The sequence below is a fragment of the Artibeus jamaicensis genome, unplaced genomic scaffold, assembly GCF_021234435.1.
Source record: "Artibeus jamaicensis isolate MK-2021 breed Jamaican fruit bat unplaced genomic scaffold, CSHL_Jam_final contig_1128, whole genome shotgun sequence".
NCBI lineage: Eukaryota > Metazoa > Chordata > Mammalia > Chiroptera > Phyllostomidae > Artibeus > Artibeus jamaicensis.
The window spans coordinates 2,109,149-2,130,362 of record NW_026521220.1 but is presented as its reverse complement, the minus strand read 5'-3'; the positions used below and the strand labels follow the sequence as shown (position 1 = coordinate 2,130,362).

Here is a 21,214-nt window from a genome sequence, read left to right as displayed (position 1 = left end):
CCAACTTATTTTTTCAGATTTTGTGTATTCATTTTTTGAGAGAACGTGGAAGGTAGGGAGAAAAAGGAGAGAAACATCAATTTGTGGAAGAAACATTGGTAAGCCGCCTCTCCCGCATGCCCCAACTGGGGATCAGGCCAGCAACCCAGGCAGTGTGCCCTGAGAATCGAGCCAGTGACCCCGCCTTGAAGGATGACGCCCAGCCAACAGAGCCACACCAGCCAGGGCCCTGCTCCAACTTAAAGTACAGTCGCTGTGGTCGTCCGGGTGGCCTGGCTTGTTCCCAGCTGCTGCCTGCTTCAGGCTCCCTCCTGTGTGGAGCTGCTGGGGCCTCAAGGTCAAACACTATGGTAAGAGAGGATACGCTTGGTAAGAGACAGACTCCCTCCTGGAGGCCATGGGCCATGGGGAAGAGAACCGGTGAGTCCACCATCAGAGTGCAGGTCACCAGCCAGTTAGCCAGAAGCAGGAGAGAGCAAGAGTTTCTTTGTTTCCCTAGGACTGCATTGACTTGGGTGTGGGGCAGTCCAGGTGCCCTCTCAAAATGACCAATCAGCTTCCCAAACTTTTCCTCGCTTTGTGTGACTCCACCTCCCAACCCATCTCTTCTTTCCCCAGGCGAGGCTGACAGGTTGCTTTGGTTCAGCACCACCCCCTGCCACTATTTTGGCCACCCCCATCCACCACTGTGGTGCATGCACCTGTCTTCCCCTGGTCCCACCCCCAATCTGACAGGTAGGGGAGGCCTTTTCACCTACTCAGTGTAAGCACCTCCCCTTGCCGCCATCCTGGCCACAGGGGAGTCCAGTGTCCCCATGACCTCCCCACAGTAACAATTAGTCTTGGGAACAAAATGAACAGAGAACGGTGAGCAGAGCCCTGGGGACGTAAAGGCTCACCGAACAGCAGAGGAACACACGTTTCTTCCCCCAGTGCACATGAAACGTGGGCATGTCAGGGAAAGACCATGGATAGACCATGGATACATGGTCTGTTCTCAGGATACACCATGTATCAGGCTACAAAGCAAGTCCTAAATTTAAAAGCAACTCTAAATTTAAAAGATTTAAATCATACAAAGTGTGGTTTTTAATTGCAATAGAATGAAACTGGAAATCAACAGAAAGAAACTAGAAAATTCATAAATACGTGGAGTTTCACCAACTCTTCAGAAGTCAATGTCAAGAAGAAATCACAAAGCAAATTAGAAAATATCGTGAGACAAATGAAAATGAAAACACAACATAGCAAAATTAATGGGATGCACTGAAAACGCTGAGAGAAATGTATACTTGTAAATGCTTAAATTTTAAATAGAAATATTTCAGATCTAGAACCTAACTACACTTTAAGGAACTAGGGAAAAAACTAAACCCAAAGGTAGCAGAAGATAGAAGAAGGAAAACTTTTGAGAAAAAGTCAGTAAAATCAAAAATCAACAAAATTGACAAACCTTTAACTAGACTGACTAAAGAGAGAACATCCAGATAACTAAGTTGGGACATTACTAGCAGTTTTGTAAAAATAAAAAGGACTGTAAGAATATTCTGAGGAATTGTGTGTCAACAAATCGGATAACCTAGACGAAATGGACAAATTCCTAGAAACAGGATCTGCCAAACTAAAGGCCAGTATCTCATAAACACTGATGTAAAAGTCCTGGGCAGTACGAGCAAACAGAATTTAAGAGCACATTAAAGGGATTATATACACCTTGACCAAATGCACTTCTTGTAATACAAGGATGATCCAGCAAACTCAAATCAATATATATACCACACTAAAAGAATAACAGATTATTGGGGTTGGGCGGGGGACACCACATGACCATCTAAATGCAGAAAAAGCATTTGTCAAAATAGGAATTTTCATGGCACCGACCGCAGGCCCAGGCTCTCTGACCTGTGCTTCTGACTGACCAGCCGTAGACTGGAGGTTTCAAAGACCCCCTCCTTGTGCTCAGTTAATTTGTCAGAATAGCTCATACGAATCAGGAAAATGCCTTTCCTGATTTCTAGATTACTGACTTACTACAAAGGATGTCAGAGCATATGAATCAGCAGCCGGATGAAGAGATGCATGGGGTGAGGTCCCGAACAAAGGAGCTCTACTGGTGAGGAGCCAGGGGTCCACAGTGGCACTCGCCAGGTCAGGTTCCCCGGTGGGGAGGGGACTGGGCAGTCCTGTGTTCTTCGGGAGGCTCCATTACATAGTGGTTTTTAGAATATTCACAGATGTATAGCCATCGCCACAGTTAATTTTAGAATATTATTGTCACCCCAAAATGATGAGCAAGCACTCTCCGTTTCTTGCCAAGCTAAGCCCTGGGCAACCTCTAATCCACCTCGGTCTCTGTGGATTTGCCTCTTCTGTGCATCTCACAGAAATGAAGTCACACACCACATGGTCTTTTGTGTGTGGCTTCTTTCATTTGGCATAATGTTTCTAAGGTTCACCCATGACATTTTCTTTTTGTTTTACTTTTATTTAAACCTATTATGTACTTAAAAAAAAAAAGTATGTGTCCTGTTAGTCTTTCAACTTTTAACAACTTTACTGATACAATTTCTGTACCGTAAGATTCACTGGTTTTAAAAGTGTCCAAGTCAGCGATTTTTGATAAGTGAACTGAATTCCGCAGCTGTCCACACAGCGCTTTTAGAACACTTTCATCGCCTGCAAGAGCTCCCTGTGCCCTCCCCCACGCCCAGTGACCTCCTTGTCTGTTTTCTGTCTCATACAGAGTTGCTTTTCTGGACACTTCATATAAAATGAATCACATAATGTGTGTTCTCTTGCTTCTGGCTTCTTTCACTTAGCATAATGTTTTTGAGGTTCATCCATGCATCAGTAGTTTGTTCCTTTTCCTCACCGGATATTCCCTTCTGCGGATAACACCACATTTCACTTAAGCATTTGTTGTTTGCTGGGTATTTCCTTTGTTTTCCCCTTTGTGAATAAGTGGTGTGAACATCAGTGTACACAGTTTTTTTAAATATATTTTATTGATTATGCCATTACAGTTGTCCTATTTCCCCCTCATTCCCCTCTACCCTGCACACCCCTCCCCCACTACTCCCCCCTTTCATTTATGTCCATGTGTCACAAGTTCTTTAGATTCTATATTTCCCATACTATTCTTGCCCTCCCCCCTATTTTCTACCTACCATGTATGCTACTTATACTCTGTACCTTCTCCCCCCTTCTCCTCCCACTCCCCTATTGCTGACCCTCCAGGTGATTCCATTTTTACGGTTTACTCCTGATCTAGCTGTCCTCTTAGTTTGCTTTTGATCTTCTTTTTCTTAGATAAGTCCCTTTAACATTTCATATAATAAGGGCTTGGTGGTGATGAACTCCTTGAACTTGACCTTATCTGAGAAGCACTTTATCTGCCCTTCCATTCCAAATGAAAGCTTTGCTGGAGAGAGCAATCTTGGATGTAGGTCCTTGCCTTTCATGACTTGGAATACTTCTTTCCAGCCCCTTCTTGCCTGTAAGATCTCTTTGGAGAAATCCGCTGAGAGTCTGATGGGGACTCCTTTGTAGGTGACTGTCCCCTTGTCTCTTGCTGTTTCTAGGATTCTCTCCTTCATTTTAATCTTGTTAATGTTATTATGATGTGCCTTGGTATGTTCCTCCTTGGGTCCAACTTCTTTGGGACTCTCTGAGCTTCCTGGACTTCCTGGAAGTCTATTTGCTTTGCCAGATTGGAGAAGTTCTTCTTTATTATTTGTTCAAATAAGTTTTCCGCTCGTGACTGTTCCTCTTCCCCTTCTGGTACCCCTATAATTCGGATGTTGGAGTGTTTAAAGATGTCCTGGAGGTTCCTAAGCCTCTCCTCATTTTTTTTAATTCTTGTTCCTTCATATTTTTCTGTTTGGTCAGTTTTTTCTTCCTTCTGGTCTGCTCCCTTGATTTGAGTCCCAGTTTCCTTTCCATCACTATTGGTTTCCTGTACATTTCCCTTGATTTCAATTAGTTTAGCCTTCATATATTCCTCTAATTTGTGACTAAGATCAACCAATTCTGTGAGCATCGTGATCACCAGTGTTTTGAATTGTGCATCTGAAAGGTCAGCTATCTCTTGGTCACTTAGATTTATTGGCTCTGGGGCTTTGAGCTCTTTTTCTGCTTGAGCCATAATGTTTTGGTCAGGTCGAGCCTATTACGTATGAGGGGCGGAGCATTAGATGTTCACCAGGGTGGGGCAACCCTGTCACTGGGTTGTGACGCTGTATGTGGGGGCTGGGTCAGAGAGGGGCAATGGCGTTTGTTCCACTCTCAGATTTCTGTCCCCTCTGCTGCTTCCCACAAGCAAATTGGGCCCTTCTGGTGCTAGTTCCCAGGTGTGTGGGCTTGTGCCATCCTCCAGGACCCTGTGGGTCTCTCCAATGAACTCTCTGTGAGCCTGGGAGCTTCTCCCGGCACCTCGACCCCAGAATTTTTTCCAATTGGTGCTTTTAGGCTTTCATTCCCGTCACTGGGGTCCTAGCCTGAGCAGTCTGTGTCACTGCTTGCTCCTTCGCTTGGTTTATCGGTCTGGATGAACAGTTCGTTGTTGTCGGACTTCCTTACAGTTCAATTTTCTGTGTTTTGGCTGCGTTTTTGTTACTAAAACTTTGTTGTCTTTAAACTTGGTTGTGCGAGGAGGCACAGTGTTTCCACCTATGCCTCCATCTTGGCCGGAAGTCTGGTGTACATGTTTTTGACAGGACATATGCTTTCGTTTCTTTTGGGAAGGTATGAAGGAGTAGAAATTCATGTTGTACATATATGTTTAACTTTTTAAGAAACTGCCAATTAAGATCTCCGTAGCAGGACCTCTGTCGTAACTTCTCCCCAGTTGTAGCTCTATCACAGGTTCTGCCAGAGTCGCTCTGCACCCTTCTCTCCTGGAGACTTCTGACTGCGCTGGTCAGGGCGAGTGCTGGCAGGGCCTGCTGCCCACTGTCCCGGCCGCCCTCTCGGGCGCTCCCTCCACCATCAGCACGGAGAGAATCCAACTTCTCCCTGTGTCTCTCTCTCTCTTTTCTGGTTCTTGTTTTTGGATTATTCCCACATTTAAGTGGTGTACTGCCTCCTTTGGTTCCTTCTGCAGAAAAGGAACATGGGAGACAGGTTTTTGATTCCTTGTTTGAAAATGCCTTTATGTTACCCTCACATGTGATAGATTGGGCTGAATTTTAGAGCTATAAGCTGGAAATCTTTTTCTCCTATAGTTTTGAAGATCTTCCTCCATCTTTTACAAGCTCCCAACATTGCTGTTGGTTCTTCAAAGGTACATAACTTGTTTCTTTCTCCCTGGAAATTATAATTTTGGTACATTGTGCTGGCCATTAAGCGGACCTTTCATTTTGGAAACGCATGCCTTTCAGCTTAGGGAAAGAAACCACTGGTTCTTGTTTTTGTTTTCTCCTCCGTGTATTTAGTCTCTGTTTCTAGAACTTCCGTTATTGGACATTGGAGCCGTGGCACTAATGTTCAGTTTTTTTGTTTTTTGTTTTTTTTTAAGATTTATTTATTTATCTTCAGAGGGGAAGGGAAGGAGAGAGAGAGAGAAACATCAATGTATGGTTGCCTTTCATGCATCCCCTGCTGGGAACTGGCCTGCAGGGAACTGGCCTGCAACCCCAGTATGTGCCCTGACTGGGAATCGAACCACGATTGTCTGGTTCGCAGGCCCGCGCTCAATCCACTGAGCTACACCAGCCAGGGCTAATGTTCAGTTTTCTTAGTCTCTCCAGTTTGCCATCTCTTCGTGTTTTTGTTTTACTTTTAGGAAATTTCTACTTGCACCACATCTTTTAATGAGCTTTTATTTTTGCTGTCATATTTGCACTTATTTTCAAGGGAGCTTTTTCTTTGGGGGGGTGTTGTCTTGTTCTGTGGGTACAACATAATCTCACTTTGAGGATGTTAATGGTGTGTTTGTCTGACTTTGCAGCTGCCTGTCCTCGTTTCTTATGTGCTGTTTTCCTTCGTAGTCTTGGTTTCTCCCCATCTCATTTGAAGACTCCCCTCAGGCGGGTGGTCCTGACCTGTCTGCTGCATATGGCGAAGCGCCTCGAAGCTCGTGGGCCCCCCTGGAGGGTGAACCAAGGGAACTGTCTCCACCGGGGATCTTCTCCCCATTTGGACCTTTTTCTTGGGCTGGCCAGATTTTCCCGTAGAGGAATGCTCATTCTGCTTGGAGGCCTGGGTTCTGGGAGCTGAGCAGAGAAGGAGCTGGGAGTCTGCCCTCCCGTCTCCAAATGCAGAACTTTGACTTTCAGTTGAACTTGCCCCACAGCCCAGCAACTCCTGTTGTACCTCCTCATCAGTAACTCACCCATATTTCGCTAGAGTGGGATGAGGGGAGGGTTGCCTGACCACACCAAGTACAGAGGATGGGGTCTGGGTCTGGGTGTGTAAGCTGTCTTCTCCCCTGAAATTTAATGTGAGAAATCTCAGAGCTGCAGAAAAGCTACAAGAATAGTACAACGAATGCTCACACAGCCTTTGCCTGCATTCACTGATGGATAGCGTCTGGCCACAATCACTTTCTCTACATAGGTTTTTTTCCTGAAGCCACTGAGAGTGTGTTACTGAGAAGACGTTTTACAAACAGTCTTATAGCATCTGTCGTCTAGGAACAAGAACAGTCCCGTGATAATCACAATACGCTTTCACGTGGGGGAAAACTCACTACACTATGGTATTATATATATATTGCCCATATTGAAATTTCTAAAATTGTGCTTCCAAAATGTTTTTTACAGGCTCTGGTATTTGTTTTGTTTCTCTAAAACCAGGATTTATTCAAATGTGACATACCATATGTTCTTGCCATCTTGCTTTGTTCTTTAATCAAGAAGTGTGTTGGCTTTTTTCTTTTAATTGATCATACACATCACTGACATATTTGAAGAGTCCAGGCCAGTTTTGTAGAATGTCTTTCAATTTTGACTTGTCTATTTACTCATGATTAATTTAGTTGAGACTTTTTTTAAAACATCACAGATGGGATTTTTTATTTGTTACCATTAAATGTCTGAAATTTATTTTTTTTTTAATTTTCATCTGTCATTTCTCATAAAAATTTTCTCCTTATTTTCTTTTTTTTTTAAGGTTTTTTTTAATTGATTATGCCATTACATTTGCTCTATTCCCCCCCCCCATTCCCCTCCACCCTGCATACACCTCCCCCACCATTTCCCCCTTTAGTTCATGAACACGTGTCTCAAATTCTTTAGATTCTGTATTTCCCCTACTATTCTTACCCTCCCCCCATCTATGTTCTATCTACTGTCTATGCTACTTATTTTCTGTACCTTTTCCCCCCTTCTCCTCCTCCCACTCCCCTGTTGCTAACCCTCCATGAGATCTTCATTTCTATGGTTCTGCTCCTGATCTAGCTGTCCCTCTTAGTTTGCTTTGTTTTAGGTGTGGTTGTTAATAACTGTGAGTTTGTTGTCCTTTCACTGTTCATCTTTTTTATCTTCTTTTTCTTAGGTAAGTCCCTTTAACATTTCATATAATAAGGGCTTGGTGATGATGAATTCCTTGAATGTGGTCTTATCTGAGAAGCACTTTATCTGTCCTTCCATTCTAAATGAAAACTTTGCTGGGTAGAGCAATCTTGGTTGTAGGTCTTTGGTTTTCATGACTTGGAATACCTCTTTCCAGCCCCTTCTTGCCTGTAAGGTCTCTTTTGAGAAATCAGCTGACAGTCTGATGGGAACTCCTTTGTAGGTGACTGTCCCCTTATGTCTTGCTGCTTCTAGGATTCTCTCCTTCATTTTAATCTTGGCTAATGTAATGATGATGTGCCTTGATGTGTTCCTTCTTGGGTCCAACTTCTTTGGGACTCTCTGAGCTTCCTGGATTTCCTGGAAGTCTATTTCCTTTGCCAGATTGGGGAAATTTTCCTTTATTATTTGTTCAAATAAGTTTTCCACTGGTGGCTGTGCCTTTCCCCCTTCTGGTACCCCTATAATTCGGATGTTGGAACGTTTAAAGATGTCCTGGAGGTTCCTAAGCTTCTCCTCATTTTTCTGAATTCTTATTTCTTCATTCTTTTCTGTTTGGCCATTATTTGCTTTCTTCTGGTCCACTCCATTGATTTGAGTCCCAGTTTCCTTTTCATTGCTATTGGTGTCCTGTGCAATTCCATTCATTTCCATTAGTTTAGCTTCCATATGTTTCTCTAATTTGTGACTAAAATCAACCAGTTCTGTAAGGATCCTGATAACCAGTGTTTTGAACTGTGCATCTGAAAGACTGGCTATTTCTTCATCACTTAGATCTATCGGTTCTGGGGCTCTGAGTTGTCCTAGAGCCATTTTTGGTCTATTCGTGCTGTTAAGTAAGCGGAGCGAAGCCTTAGTTGTTTACCAGGACGGGACGACCCAGGTCGCTGGTTTGTGACGCTGTGTGTGGGGGCGTGGTCAGAGAGGGAGCAATGGCGGTCCTCTCCGTTAGCCCAGCCCGTCCAGTCACACCACTCTTCACGGGCTTGTTTATCTGATCGGAGTTGTGCGAGCCTGCTGCCCCACACAGGCTTCCCTTCTCACTGGTTTCTCCGCACACAGATGCGCTCGACCGACCGAGACAGCCCGCTGCGCCTCTTCCCTATGGGCTACCGTAGCTAGCTCGCATCAGCGCCTTCGGCTGCTCGCTGCACCGCGCACCACCCGGGGATTTTTTCTTGCTAACCTGCTCCGCTACTGGTTTTGCTTCTCTTACCGGTTTAGCTGAGCATTTAGTTGTCCTCTGGACTCCGTATTGTCGATTTTCCGTGTGGCTTGGTTGTGATTGTTGTTAAAAATAGTTGTTCTTAGATTTGGTTGTTTACAGAGGCAAGGTGGTTCCTCCACCTACGTCTCCATCTTGGCGGAAGTCCTCCTAAATGTCTGAAATTTAAACGGATTCTTGGACTGGGGGCTCATATCCATCAGCTCGTTCAACTTCAGCACCCATCTCACCCCCAGTAGCTCTTACAGAACTGTGACCTTCACCATGGAGCTCCGTGAGTTGTCCAGTTCAAACTTGAGCTTCTTCAGCATTTTGACTTTTCTAACAAAGACACTGTGGAACAGACGAACATACTGGCAGGCCTCTTCTCTGCCTTCGCCGGTGCTCTCTGGAACCAGTTTACTGACCCCTTCTTTCAAGTCGTTTGTACCTCTCAGGTCATGATTTCCATGATCCTCTGGATTTGGTGGGCCCGTGGATGCCAAGCATAAGCCACGCAAGTGGGTCTTCTGAATCTGATTGTGTTTTTAGTAAAACCAGCGCAGAATAGATGAAGTAAATAACCATTGTAGTCTTGACATCAGCATGAGCTTCAGTCTGGTCTGCTGGGTTTTGTTGTTGTTTTCTTAAATTCTTGCCTGAGGCTGTGTTTATTGGTTTTTAGAGAGAAAGGAAGGGAAAGAGAGAGAGACACAGATACATTGATGTGAGAGAGAAGCATCAATCAGTTGCCCCCCATATGTCCCCTAACCAGGGACTGAACCCACAACCTTTTGGCATATCGGATGACACTCCAACCAACTGAGCCACTGGCCAAGGTGGGTCTTCCATTTTTTAGACCACGGAGCACATCTTGTCACAGGTAAGATCCATGTCATGGAAATGAGTCAGGTAGTTTTTACCGAGCACATCCTCAGTAATTAGCGTGAGTTTTCTAAATGCAGCTTTATCATTCTGCGCATCAGCCAGGCTTGCTTCAAAAACACAGCCCTTTGAGACCAACTGATGTGATTCTGGTTCCTTGAGTTCTCATGATTTGTGCTTTTCCAGTATTTCTTGTATTGACGTAACTGGTGCTTTCACATCACACCAGTCTTTCTTAGAAAACGGGTCAGCCACTCTCTCCTTAGCTCCCCTTTGGCCACCTTTCCTAAGGTGCTTGTGCTTGCCCAGCCCAAGCTCCATGGTGCTTCAGGTGCTTCAGACTTTTTAAGTGGGTCACAAATCCCATCAAGGGACACTTGAGGTCAGTTTGTCCCATTATTGGTGATGTTAAACTTGATCATTTGGTTGAGCTAAGGTATGCCTTTATTACTGTAAATGTTTTTTCCCCTTTTGAAATGAAGAATAATCTGTGAAATAAGTACCGAATAAATCTGGCCTGGTATTCTAGGCGTTGTCAAACAACTGTGCTCCCAAGTGTTTTACTGATGATTCGTAGTAAATGATAGTACCTACAAAGAGCTTTCCAGTTTTATGGCACCACAAGACGTTCCAGGCTCACCTTGTACTTTTCCTGCTCCAGGCCTGGAGGCAGCCATTTTTCTAAGGAGGCCTGTTCCGTTCGGTGAGGGATGGTATTTAGAAATCAAGATCTGAGTGTTAGCTGTGCTCATAGTTATTTTGGGTATCATTGCTTCTAGGCACTTTCATTGGATATAGCTAGAAGACCTTTTTTAAAAAAATATAAAGTTCATACGTATTGATACCTCCAATTCCGATTCTGATCCACACTAGAGTTCGGCCTCTCCATCCATCTCATGTTCTTATCTCTCTACCATAGTGAGAACCCTGGTTTCCAATATCCTCTCTACCTGTACTCATTTGGCCAGTCCTAAAATATACGTTTAAAAGTTTTGGAATTACTGCTCTTACACTGCTACCAAGAACAGATCTGCTAGGTCAGGTCCAGGGCTTCTTTTCACTTCTTTGTGTCGTTAGGCTGTTTCCCATGGAAGGTGTGTAGTCTGTTCTCTGGTCAGAAGTCATTAAGATTCAACCTCTTTTCTTCTTTTGGGTTATGTTAACATTTGATTGTCTCAGTACCCAGTTTTAGGACTGCCTCCTCACCTGGTTATTTTAATTTACTTTAACTTTGGTATTGAAATAAAAATTCATATGCCATCAAATTCACCTCTTTACAATCTATAATCTCACGGCGAGATTCAAAAGACATAACTGTGTAAAAGCATATTCTTAGAAGTTCTGTTTCCTGTCCCTTTACTCTGTCCACTCGCTTCCTGTAGGTATTTTGAGTAGTTTCTGGCTTATCTTTCCTGAGTTTTTGGTTTTACTTTTTAAAAAATTATCATGAAAATATACATATTTTACTTCTTTTTTTGCCCCTTTCTTACATAAACAGGTATTTTACAGTGTATACTCTCTGTCCTGTGATTTTTTTCCTCTTTTAATTTAACAAAATGTTATCAAAGTCACTCTATTAATTCATAGAATCTTTTAAATTTTTTACAGCTACATTATACTCTGTCTTATGGATGTATCCTGCTTTATTTAACCAGTATTCTGTGTATGGGCTCATTACTTCCCAGTTAAGTATAATGCCACGGTAAATAACCTTGTGCATATGTATGCCCCACCCCCCAGATTGCTGGAGCTATATCTTCATTGTAAATTCTTAAACGTTAAGTTGCTGGGTCAGTGCATCTGTACTTTCGCTAAATATCAGCAGATTCCTTACTTTGCCACTTTCACAGCTGTTGGCCTAGACTTTAGCTTTTTGGGCTCACGTAAGTTTAGAGTGGTATTTGCTTCCAAAATAAAACAGTTTTGAGACTGACAAATACTAAACACTTTAGAATAGGATGTTAGGACAGCAGCATAAACAGGCATTGTCCCCAAGCAGATGACAGGGTGTGGCTACCTCCTCTAAGCTAATTACCACTCTGTCCTCTGTTTTCCAGTTTTAGAACTTTGTCATTCATCCTCTTCCGCGTTCTGTTTGTCTTCTGGACTATGTGCCTTTTAAAAAGTCCTATTGCTGTTGTTTTAATGAGTTTCAGGAGAGACTAGAGGTTAATAAATATGTTTGTTCAACATGATATCTTTAACTAGAAGCTTCAACTTTCAGAAGTTTCCAGATCTGGACAGACTCATAAAGTTGCTCTGCCCTTTCATAGGAAAGTGTGGTCTTGTAAAAGAGAGTAAAGCAAGTAAGAAGGTGGCTGGGGTCCCGGAACAGGGTCCCAGAACGGGGGCAGCGCACGACCGACCCCTGGGTCCCCCGCCATCCTCTAGCGCAGATGGTGCTAGAAGGTGGGGTGCAGGAGAGGCTTTCTGGAAACCAGGTGGAGCGGGAGACTCTGATGCGGTATTTTTTTTTTTTGAGTGTTTAATGCTTTTATTGCTACACCTTGTTATCTACTATATAGCAGCTGAAAAAATAATGTAGCTATACAGAAAACCAAGTAAATTTAAAAATCGATGCAAATATTAACTCTGGGAGGAAATTGACAATTCAATTTTCAACTATCAATTATTTAGGATACTAAATAACCTTAGTATCCTATTTGGCTCACAAGTAAAGATACATTATTACGTTATTCTACTAGCTTTGATTATGAAATTGGTTCTCCCTTGTTGGGAAGGTGAGAGCCTGTGTGAGCTAAACCGTTGCCCACCCTGACAACAAGGCAGTGAGCCCATCAAGAGGTGAAGGGAAATAGCTGGCTCTGGGAAATGTTTAGGGACAGGGGGCTGGGATGAGGGTCAGCAGGCTTTCTGTTTAACCTTGTGATGAACATGGTAGGAATTAAGACCTGGGGTGAACTATCCTACCCAGGTCAGTCTGCCTCTGCCATATCTCGGCTGGCAGTTGAGACACAAGGTCACAGCTTGAGTGTCGTAGGACTGTCTGGTGGCTTCAGGTCTTGTCAGGGGCAGTAACAGAAGATAAGCCACTCCCTCTGTGAACCTGTGCTGGAGGCATTTGTGGACCCAGAAGCAATAGAAGTGAGGCAGGCTTTGGAGCTTACAGGGCCGACTTTGTGCAGTGATTCTCTGTGTTGTGTTATGTGTGTCCCCATGGGGAGTGAAGTGGGAGAACAGAAGTGCTCATGTTGGTGTTTCAGAAGCACAGGTCTCAAAACTCTGATAGAACAGAAAGAGACAGCGGCCTCTGGGCCAGCACACCCGGCCTGCTCTCACTAGCAAGGCCACTGTGGTCCTAGCTGGGAGGAAAAAGCATCGGTTTAAAGAACAGGTATGACATGGAAGTACCATTAGGGATTTCATATTTTGGGGCTTTTTCATGTCAGAAATCCTGTCTTGGTAACAGGTGTTATTGGACTTTCCAAGTAACACTGGGCTTTTGACCACGATTCTAAACCCGTTCCGATGTCAGGCAGGGACGTGCTGTGTGTTCTGACAGCCTGGAGTGCTGGAGCTCAGTCCTCTGCCCGCTGTAGACAAGTCCTAGAAACACAAATCAGAACCACGTTTTGTCTTTTTCTTGCATGCCACCCCCTACCCCGACTCAGTTTCCCTGTTAGACTTGAGGCTCTCAAGCAGCCCCCAGCTTTCCTTTGAGGCGTGTGCTGGGGAAGCAGGAAGCCTGGTGCCAGTGGAGCTGAAAGCCAGGAGAGGAGGTGGCTACCCAGAGGGTCAGGTGGCCAAGCCACGAAGTGGGGGGCTCAGGACCCGTGGACTTGGAGGAGGAGGGGTGCCCACCTCCCTGTGTTCCACTTCTGCTCTGGGGCCGGTCTCCTAACACTGAGCCTGCTTTCCCACCAGCAGAACACTGCCCTTTCCTCCTCACTGTTGTCCCCTGCCCACTGCCGTGTTCCCTGATGCCTGGGACAGTGCCTGGCGCACTGAGGTGGAGAGGGACAGCGCGAGAGGGAAGTCTGCCTGGGGTGTCTGCAGAGCTGCCCGGGAATCGGCTTGGCCATGAGAGCTGCCCACCGTCCCCTAGTGGCGAAATGCTGTCTGGGTCTCAGAAGCAAATTATTGATGGTCAGAGGTGATCATCGGGGTCTCTAAGTATGCTGATCCTAGCTCTGCCTCCTCCCCAGCTGCCTCCATCTCCTGCTTCTCCAGCACACTTGGAAGCCCCTTGTCCATCATCAGCACCATCTCCTCGGCCAACCCCTTCCGCTTGCTGACAGAGGGCTATGTCTGTGCTGGTGGGTTTCCTCTGCAGCGTTTAAGGGGCGCCGAGTGAGTGAGTGGTGAGTGGGTAGATACAGATATCGGGACAGAAGGAGGAGTGATGGAAAAGAGAAGGGCTCCGAACTGCTCCCCAAAGCGCAGAGAAGCCTGCTCAGCACAAAGTAACTTCTTCCATCACCACCAGGCCTTCTTTCCTTAACCATCTCACCTGTCGCCCCCTCACCCGCGTGCTGTAGCTGGCTTCCCGCCCACAGAGTTGGCATCTGGGCTACCTGGCAGTGTTCAGTACCCACGTCACCCCGCAGAACGCTGTTACCTTTCTTTCTCTCGCCCCTCTGTCCTAGATCGGCGGTTTTTCACCCAGTGTGCCACAAGAATTTTTAAAACATGCAGTACCTATTTAGTCAAGGATACTGATGTCTTTTTCCTTAGATTGTTGAATAAAAACAACAAGTCACTACAACAGTGGCCATCCCTTGTGAATGAATCAAAATCACACTTTTTGGTCGGGCTGGCAAAAATTCCATTTTTGTGTGCACCACGGATTTTTGGTAATTAGTCTCTGTGTCATGAGATGGAAAAGGTTGGGAGTCACTGTTCGGGTCCCTCTGTGTCTCCGCGAGCATCACTGCCTGTCCCAGACAGGCTGTTCTTGATCTGGGAAAGAGGCCAGGACGCAAAGTGGAATCACAGGTCTTGCTCATCTGAGTAGACAGGAGGGAGATGTGAGATGTAGGCGTGGCTTCTGCTACACCCAGGCTTGTCCTTAAGCCTGTCCCAGACATGCCTGCTTGTGCCCCAGCTGTGCCCTCTGCTGGGAAGCCCTTCTGTCTGCCTCCCTCATTCAAGGCCACCCTCCCTGAGAAGGCCACTGTGGACCTTCCTGATCCTCCGCCCGCCTGGGGGAGGGGGGAAGAGGCAGCACCTTTGTGGTGCTGTCCCTGCGCCTGAGTTGTCTGTCTCCGCCCAGGAGCAGTGTGCTCAGGATGTGTGCGTGGGGCACTCCGGTCCTAGAGAGAGGGTGTCGCTGGCCCCTGGGGCTGGTGATGGGAGCAGCTGCAGCCTCAGGCACCTTCTGCAGGGGAAGCAGCAAATGAGGTGGTTGTGTTGGTGGCGAGGTGGCTCCAAAAGCCTTAAAGATGCTTCTCCTTTGAGGTCTCTGCTTTGTGTTGAGCGTGTCTCAGACGATGGTAGGACATTATATATGTTAGAATGATTCACAATCAAATGGCACCTGATTCCCATCACAGGGCCCGAGATGGAGCTGGAAATACTCTCCAGAATACTTAGCGGGGAAGAGAACCAAATCGGGTAGGGTTCATAGCTGCCCAGGTCTCAGAAGGAAACAACGAGGCACAGACAGTTCTGTACAAGTAATTCCTTCGCAGAGTAATAGGAGAATGCAAACAACCTAAACTTTTTTTAAACTATTGCCACTTTATTTTTTTTTAAGATTTTATTTATTTTATTTTTAGACAGATGGGAAGGGAACGAGAAAAAGAGGGAGAAACATCAATATGTGGTTGCCTCTTGCGTGCCCCCTAGTGGGGACCTGGCTTGCAACCCAGGCATGTGCCCCGGCTGGGAATTGAACTGGCAACTCTCTGATTCACAGGCCTGTGCTCAATCCACTGAGCTATGCCAGCCAGGGCTATTTGTAGTCTTAAGCTTACAAAGTAAACCCTAAAATAGAATGTTTGGAGTCTGTGGCTAGCAGAAGCAGATGGCTAGTAAAGCTTTAGTCAGTGGGGCTAATTGCCAGCCACAGAGTCAGGGAGGTTGGGTTTATGGGACACCACCCTACCCTGCAACCCCTTGCCCTTAATTGACCATGGTCCCCCATGCCATGCCACGCCCCTTGCCAAGCCAAACCACACCTCCGTATCCTTTGCCTCAGGCTAGCCATGCACACGGAGGGCTCCGTATGTAGCTGTGCAGACCCAGCTTGTCACTGTCTGTCCAGGCCTTGCACCAGAATAGTCCCTGCTGTGCACCAAGGCAGCCCTCGTGCAGGCAGAGTGGGAAGGAGGGTGGCTCAGGAGGGACACTGCCTCTGGCTCTTCCCTACAGGGGGTTAGAGAAGCCCAGAGAGACTGCAAGGACCGCCCTGCAAGTTACTCTTAAACCGTGATACATAAAAGTAGAATTCTTCCTCATCTTCAGCTTCCTGCTACCACTGCCAATCAGGCCTCAAGGCTTGCTGCACACAGGGCCTGTGCCAGGCGCAGGGAGCCCGGCAGCAGTGTGCCAAGGCCCAGTGCCGAGAGGGCCGCACACAGCAGTTCCCCCTTCGTGCTAACGGGAGGCTCCTAGGCAGTCTGGGGGCGGGAGGACAGCCGAGGGTCTGGAAGAAACCTCCATGCGGCTCAGCTCCTGAGGGAGAGACAGCAGGAACGGCTGACCTTGTGCTGTGCCAGTGGCAGCGGCCCGAGACCGCACTGGGGGGAAGACCTTATTTCACAGCAGCAGTGAAAAAATGAAGACTGTCGAGGGGTAGTTTTAGTAAGACACGCTTGTGGCCCATTTGATGCAAACAGTGACATTTCGTAGAGCTCTTAAGCTGACACACACGTCTGGTCGTCTGGCCGCGCTGCTGCGAGAACCGTGCTTACAGCCACTTCTCTTTTTGCTTCCAGAAGTGACCGGGGATTCACGTCCTTACCATGGGAAGGAGGCTGTGGATTCGAGGCAGGGGCGGGCCCGAGGTGGCGACCCCACGCATTTCCACGCGGTGAATGTGGCGCAACCTGTTCGCTTCAGCAGTAAGTTGCAGACCTGCCCTGTTTATGACCGAAGCCCCACAACCCCATGCGGACCCTGGCTCTCCCAGTGCCCCTCGGCTGTGCAGAGAGCATGGGGGTGTCTTTTAAAACAGCCCTTCAAGGAGTCTGGGCATCCTCCTCCTCTGCTAAGAGTCTGTGCCGTGACCCACCCAAGGCCATCCGGGCTGAGAATGGGGAGGCCTTGGTGCCAGCCTGGCCTCCAGTGCCAGGCTGCTCAGTTTCACAGGACGGCTGCCTGTCAGAGCAGGGCTGCAGAGCCCTTCCGTAGATGTAAACTGGCTCCAAGAAACTAGGTACAGCTGGTGGCATGGGAAGGCTGTACCAGTGTTTATAAACATTTTTTTTAGTGACTACTCACAGGTTCCTATGACATTAAGATTTTAAAGGCATGTAACAAGATTGAGGAAGGTCGGAAGGCAGAAAAACCACAGCCAATAGACATGCGTAGGCACGATGCCGTGCGTGGTAGGTGTGATGAGCAGCGACTTGCCAGGACAGGAGGAGCTGACATGACATGTGATGCTGGGCCTGGGTGCTGGGTGGTCCTGTCACTCCTGGCCACACAGACGCTCAGTGCTGGGGACCTTTGACACGCGTCTAGTGTCAGGGCCCCTTTGACAGGGGCCTAGTGCAAGCTTGGCGAGAGAGGAATTGGCCCCTGGCAGGCCACACGGCCAGTGGGGCAGCCCATGGAAGCGTGACCTTTGGCCCTGTGCACTTTCTGTTCATCACTTACTGCTTTCTTCTATATAGGTAATATTCACCTGGGGAATAATCCCACAAAGTTCAAAAGGCAAATACAGATGTTCCCTCTCTCCCTTGCCCCCACGCATTGGCTTCTGTCCCCGGGGAACCTCCTCTGAACTCATCCTGGGAGGTGAGTGAGGAGGCAGAATAGAACCCTGAACTGACGCTCACCAGCCAAGACGCTTGGCCTCTGCACACCTCAGTGATCCCACCTCTAACCTGGAGACGGGATGGCACCCATGTGTGGGGGTTGTGGCAGGTTAAACACATCGTGGTGGTAGGGGCTTACAAAACCTGCAGTGAAAGGCCTGGTGGTCCCCTTGTACTCACATGACACATACCTCCCCTTCCCCTGCTCTCTGGTCCTGAGGGCTGGCCCCCATCTCCGGCGACAGCCTCCCTGTGCGCTCTGTCACGTGTGAGCAGGCCCCCCACTGTCGGCACTGCAGCCGTGCTGGGGCGTGTCTCATTGGCTCGGGGGCCAGAGGTACATTTCCTCTCTTGTCATCTCGGTCCCATTGTTTGTAATTCATACCCACGTGCTCTAAATAATAAAAACATGAGCTTTAAGAAGTTTTACTAGTTTCACATGATGTAGCTACATCAAAAAATTGTATTTTATTAACTGGCTTTGTTAAAAAAAATTGTTACTCTTCCTCAGTGTACTCATAGTTAGGAGGTAGGTTCCCCACTGTTCGAAGGCTACAGATCCTGCAGAACAGGTTGCCGCCCTCACCCTCGGCCACAGCCGTGTGTCCTGGAGCCTGGTCGCCCCCAGGGGTGGGTGTACCTGGCAGCTGGGCTTTCACCCACCGTGGAACTGCCAGGGCCCCCTTTTCTCATCTGTGGGAGGCAGGAGTTGGTCTGCCGTCTCAGTGGCCCTCCTGGCTCTGATCTCCCAAGCTCCCGTTTTAGGAGAGTGCGGGCCAGCACCAGTGTGAACGGAGAAGGAGGGCTGAGGGGTAGACTCGGAGCCAGCGTTGGGGCAGTGAGGGTGCCGTGGGCAGGGGCTGGTGTGGGCTGCTCTGCCGCCGGGTCAGCCAGACTTCATCAGAGAATGAAATCTACTTTATTGAAGGAATTCGGCCGCCAGTCTTTACTACCAAGTAAATTAAAGACCTTATAGAAATGGGAGGGTTCACTGGATGCACTTGGACCTTTGCTTACATCTGTATCTTAGAGAAGCAAGTGTTCCACCGAGTATGTGGTCTTAGAGGCAGAGCTTGTCCTCTTGAGCCTCAGTTTCCCCATTTCTCTAGAGTGATTTCTGAGCAGTGTGTGTGATTTTGTTTTGGAGTGCGGATCCTAATTTTGGGGGTCAACTCCCCCCCGTCCTTCATGTTTCCTAGGGAAGTGCCCGACAGGGTGGCACCACTATGAAGGCACCGCCAGTTGCTACAGGGTCTACCTGAGTGGGGAGAACTACTGGGACGCTGTGCAGACCTGCCAGCGCGTCAATGGCTCCCTTGCCACCTTCTCCACTGACCAGGAGCTGCGTTTTGTCCTGGCTCAGGAATGGGACCAGCCGGAGCGGAGTTTTGCTTGGCAGGACCAGCACAAGTAAGTCCTGGGAGGGGAATGAGGAGCTTGAGGGTCAGGCCGTCGTCCACCAAGCACATGGCCTCTTGGTCTCTGTCGTGGTCCTAAGGTTGAACCAGCAGCCGGCAAATGGGCGAAGAGCGCTCCGCCCCTGGAAACAGAGACCCAGGGTGCGGAGTGGGCATTGAGCTGGGGTGGGACGTCTTGGGAGGGCAGAGATGGGCTGCCACCTGTGTCGCCTTGGGCCAGTCCCTTTTGTTGGTCCTCTTCTGTAGGTTCTGCTGCTGCTCACCTGCAAGGGGATCCAGCCCATGTCAAGAGGGGCTACTGAGTGTGGGCTTTTGTGGGCCCGGCGCAGGGGGTACACAGGCGGGCAGTGGTCCCTGCTGAGAAGTTGGGCTCTGCCAGGCCCTCCACTCGGTGCTTTCCATGGGCTCAGTCCTCCCAGAAACCACAGAGGCCGGCGGGTGAGCAGGCGGAGGCGGGGACCAGGGCAGACTGCGGGCTCATGCTCACGGGGCTGTGCCGGCTTCCCACCCAGTCTGGCTCCACAGCCGGGCCCGTGACCCCCTCAGGCCTCCTGCTGCCCCATCCACGCTGCTGGGGGCAGGAGTGTGAGTCGCAGGGGTCCCAGACCCTGCACTCCCTCCCGGCGTCAGGACAGGCTGTCGTGCTGCCACCGGAACGAGGTGACCACATCAGGTGAACGCAGCCTTCTTTTTAAGACCAGAGCCGGGCTTGGGCTCTACCCTCATAGCCACGACACCGGCAGACTGTGAGACCATGCTGTTTTTCTTCTGCAGCTACGAAGTGAGAATAACTCCCAGCTCATAGGGTGGTTGTCAGTTTATGATAAACCGAGAGGGCTCAGCCCCGTGAGTGGGGAAGCCCTCCGTCTCCTCAAGGTGGGCATGGGTGTGGCAGTAGGCCAAAGGGGCAAAGTGGCACCCTGCCAGGGTCCCCACCCACCCCTGGTGGCAGTAGACCTGCCAAAGGCTGGGGTGAGTGCGCACACTCACAGGTGGCTGTGGCGGTCGACCGGGTCCGCACACACCATGCCGGCAGTGCTCCGAGGTGCTCAGCAGCAGCCGCGGCCCCGGGCGAGCTGCATCCCAGCAGGTGACCCAGCAGGAGGCCGTGAGCGAGCTTTCGCCCCACTGCAGTGTGCGCTCACAGGGCTTTCGTTTTTGTCGAGATTAATTCACGTACCATGGGATTCACTCCATTCGAGGGTGCTGTTCTCTCCCTTCAGTGTATTCACAGAGCTGTGCTCCCAGGGCTCTGTCTGCCCCGAATAAGGTTGGTCTTGCCTTGAATGTGAAAGCTTCATCGGGTCAGCGAATGAGGACGGTCTTGGCAGGAGTCACTCAAGATAAAATTCTTTCTAAAAATTTTTTATTGTTTAGCATTCTAATGTATTTTATTAAATGAAGTATCAAAATCTTTTAAACATCGTTAGTACGGGGGGAGTTCAGCACTGTGGTGGTCAGCGTAGCTATTGCAATGCGCTCGAGCAGCATCGGTGGCCGCTGCCCTGCTGTCGTGCTGAGGCGCTCTGTGTTTCTGCCCTGTCGCAGGTTGTGGGTTGGCTACCAGTATGTCGTCACCGGCCAGAACCGCTCCTTAGAGGGTCACTGGGAGGTGGCAGCATTCAAAGGTAAGCCTTTGTGATTTTTCAGAAGCATTGTTGAGTTTGAAATCAGGGTCTACCATCCCAGATGCGGTGTGCTCCCAGGGTCCCCTCTCCTCCCTCCACCCCTCTCATCAGTGGTGCCCGGCCTACAGGGGTCCCTGGTTCAGGGGGCACAGAGAGGAGTGGGCCCCGCATTGCAGGGAGGGTGGTAATGGTGGGCAGGCGCCCCAGGGTCAGGCCCCTCTTCAGGCTGAGTTCTTTCTGGAACCCTCGGTTGGCCAGATCTCTAGACCGACCAGCCTCCTTTACAGTTGAGGACTTCAATTAGGGCATAAAGAGGAGCCTACGAAGTGTGCAGCTGGCATGCGCTAGGGAGGGAAGGACAAGCTTTCTAGGACCAGTGAAGTTCAAAAATCCAAAACTCGAAAGGAGAGCTGTCAGGTAGCTAATGTTAAAATGGAGGAATCTGCGGGGCCCCAGGGCCCTCCCTGTCTCCTCTCACGCCTCCCACCCTCTCAGACACATCCGGAATCTCCTCTCTTGTTGCCAGATCGCAGCCACCAGCTCTGCTGTCACTCACATTACTGTGGCCACTGCTGCCAGCCTGGCCTCCTTGCTGCCACCCCTACCCACCCACCCCCATCTCCTC

At 48.5% G+C, this 21,214-nt stretch overlaps 1 protein-coding gene across 4 annotated transcripts in view; it reads left to right on the top strand.

The window, feature by feature from the left end:
- The window catches only part of DGCR2 (DiGeorge syndrome critical region gene 2), a 73,843-nt gene that overhangs the window by 36,010 nt on the left and 16,619 nt on the right, over positions 1–21,214 (top strand). For 2 of the 4 annotated variants that reach the window (XM_037141656.2, XM_037141645.2), the window contains 3 exons: positions 16,500–16,625; positions 18,743–18,953; positions 20,510–20,589. In XM_037141656.2, the coding sequence (XP_036997551.2) occupies positions 16,500–16,625; positions 18,743–18,953; positions 20,510–20,589 (417 nt within the window). Of the gene's footprint in view, positions 1–16,499; positions 16,628–18,735; positions 18,954–20,509; positions 20,590–21,214 lie in introns of all 4 variants that reach the window. The other 2 variants (XM_053664815.1, XM_053664802.1) reach the window with 1 other exon arrangement.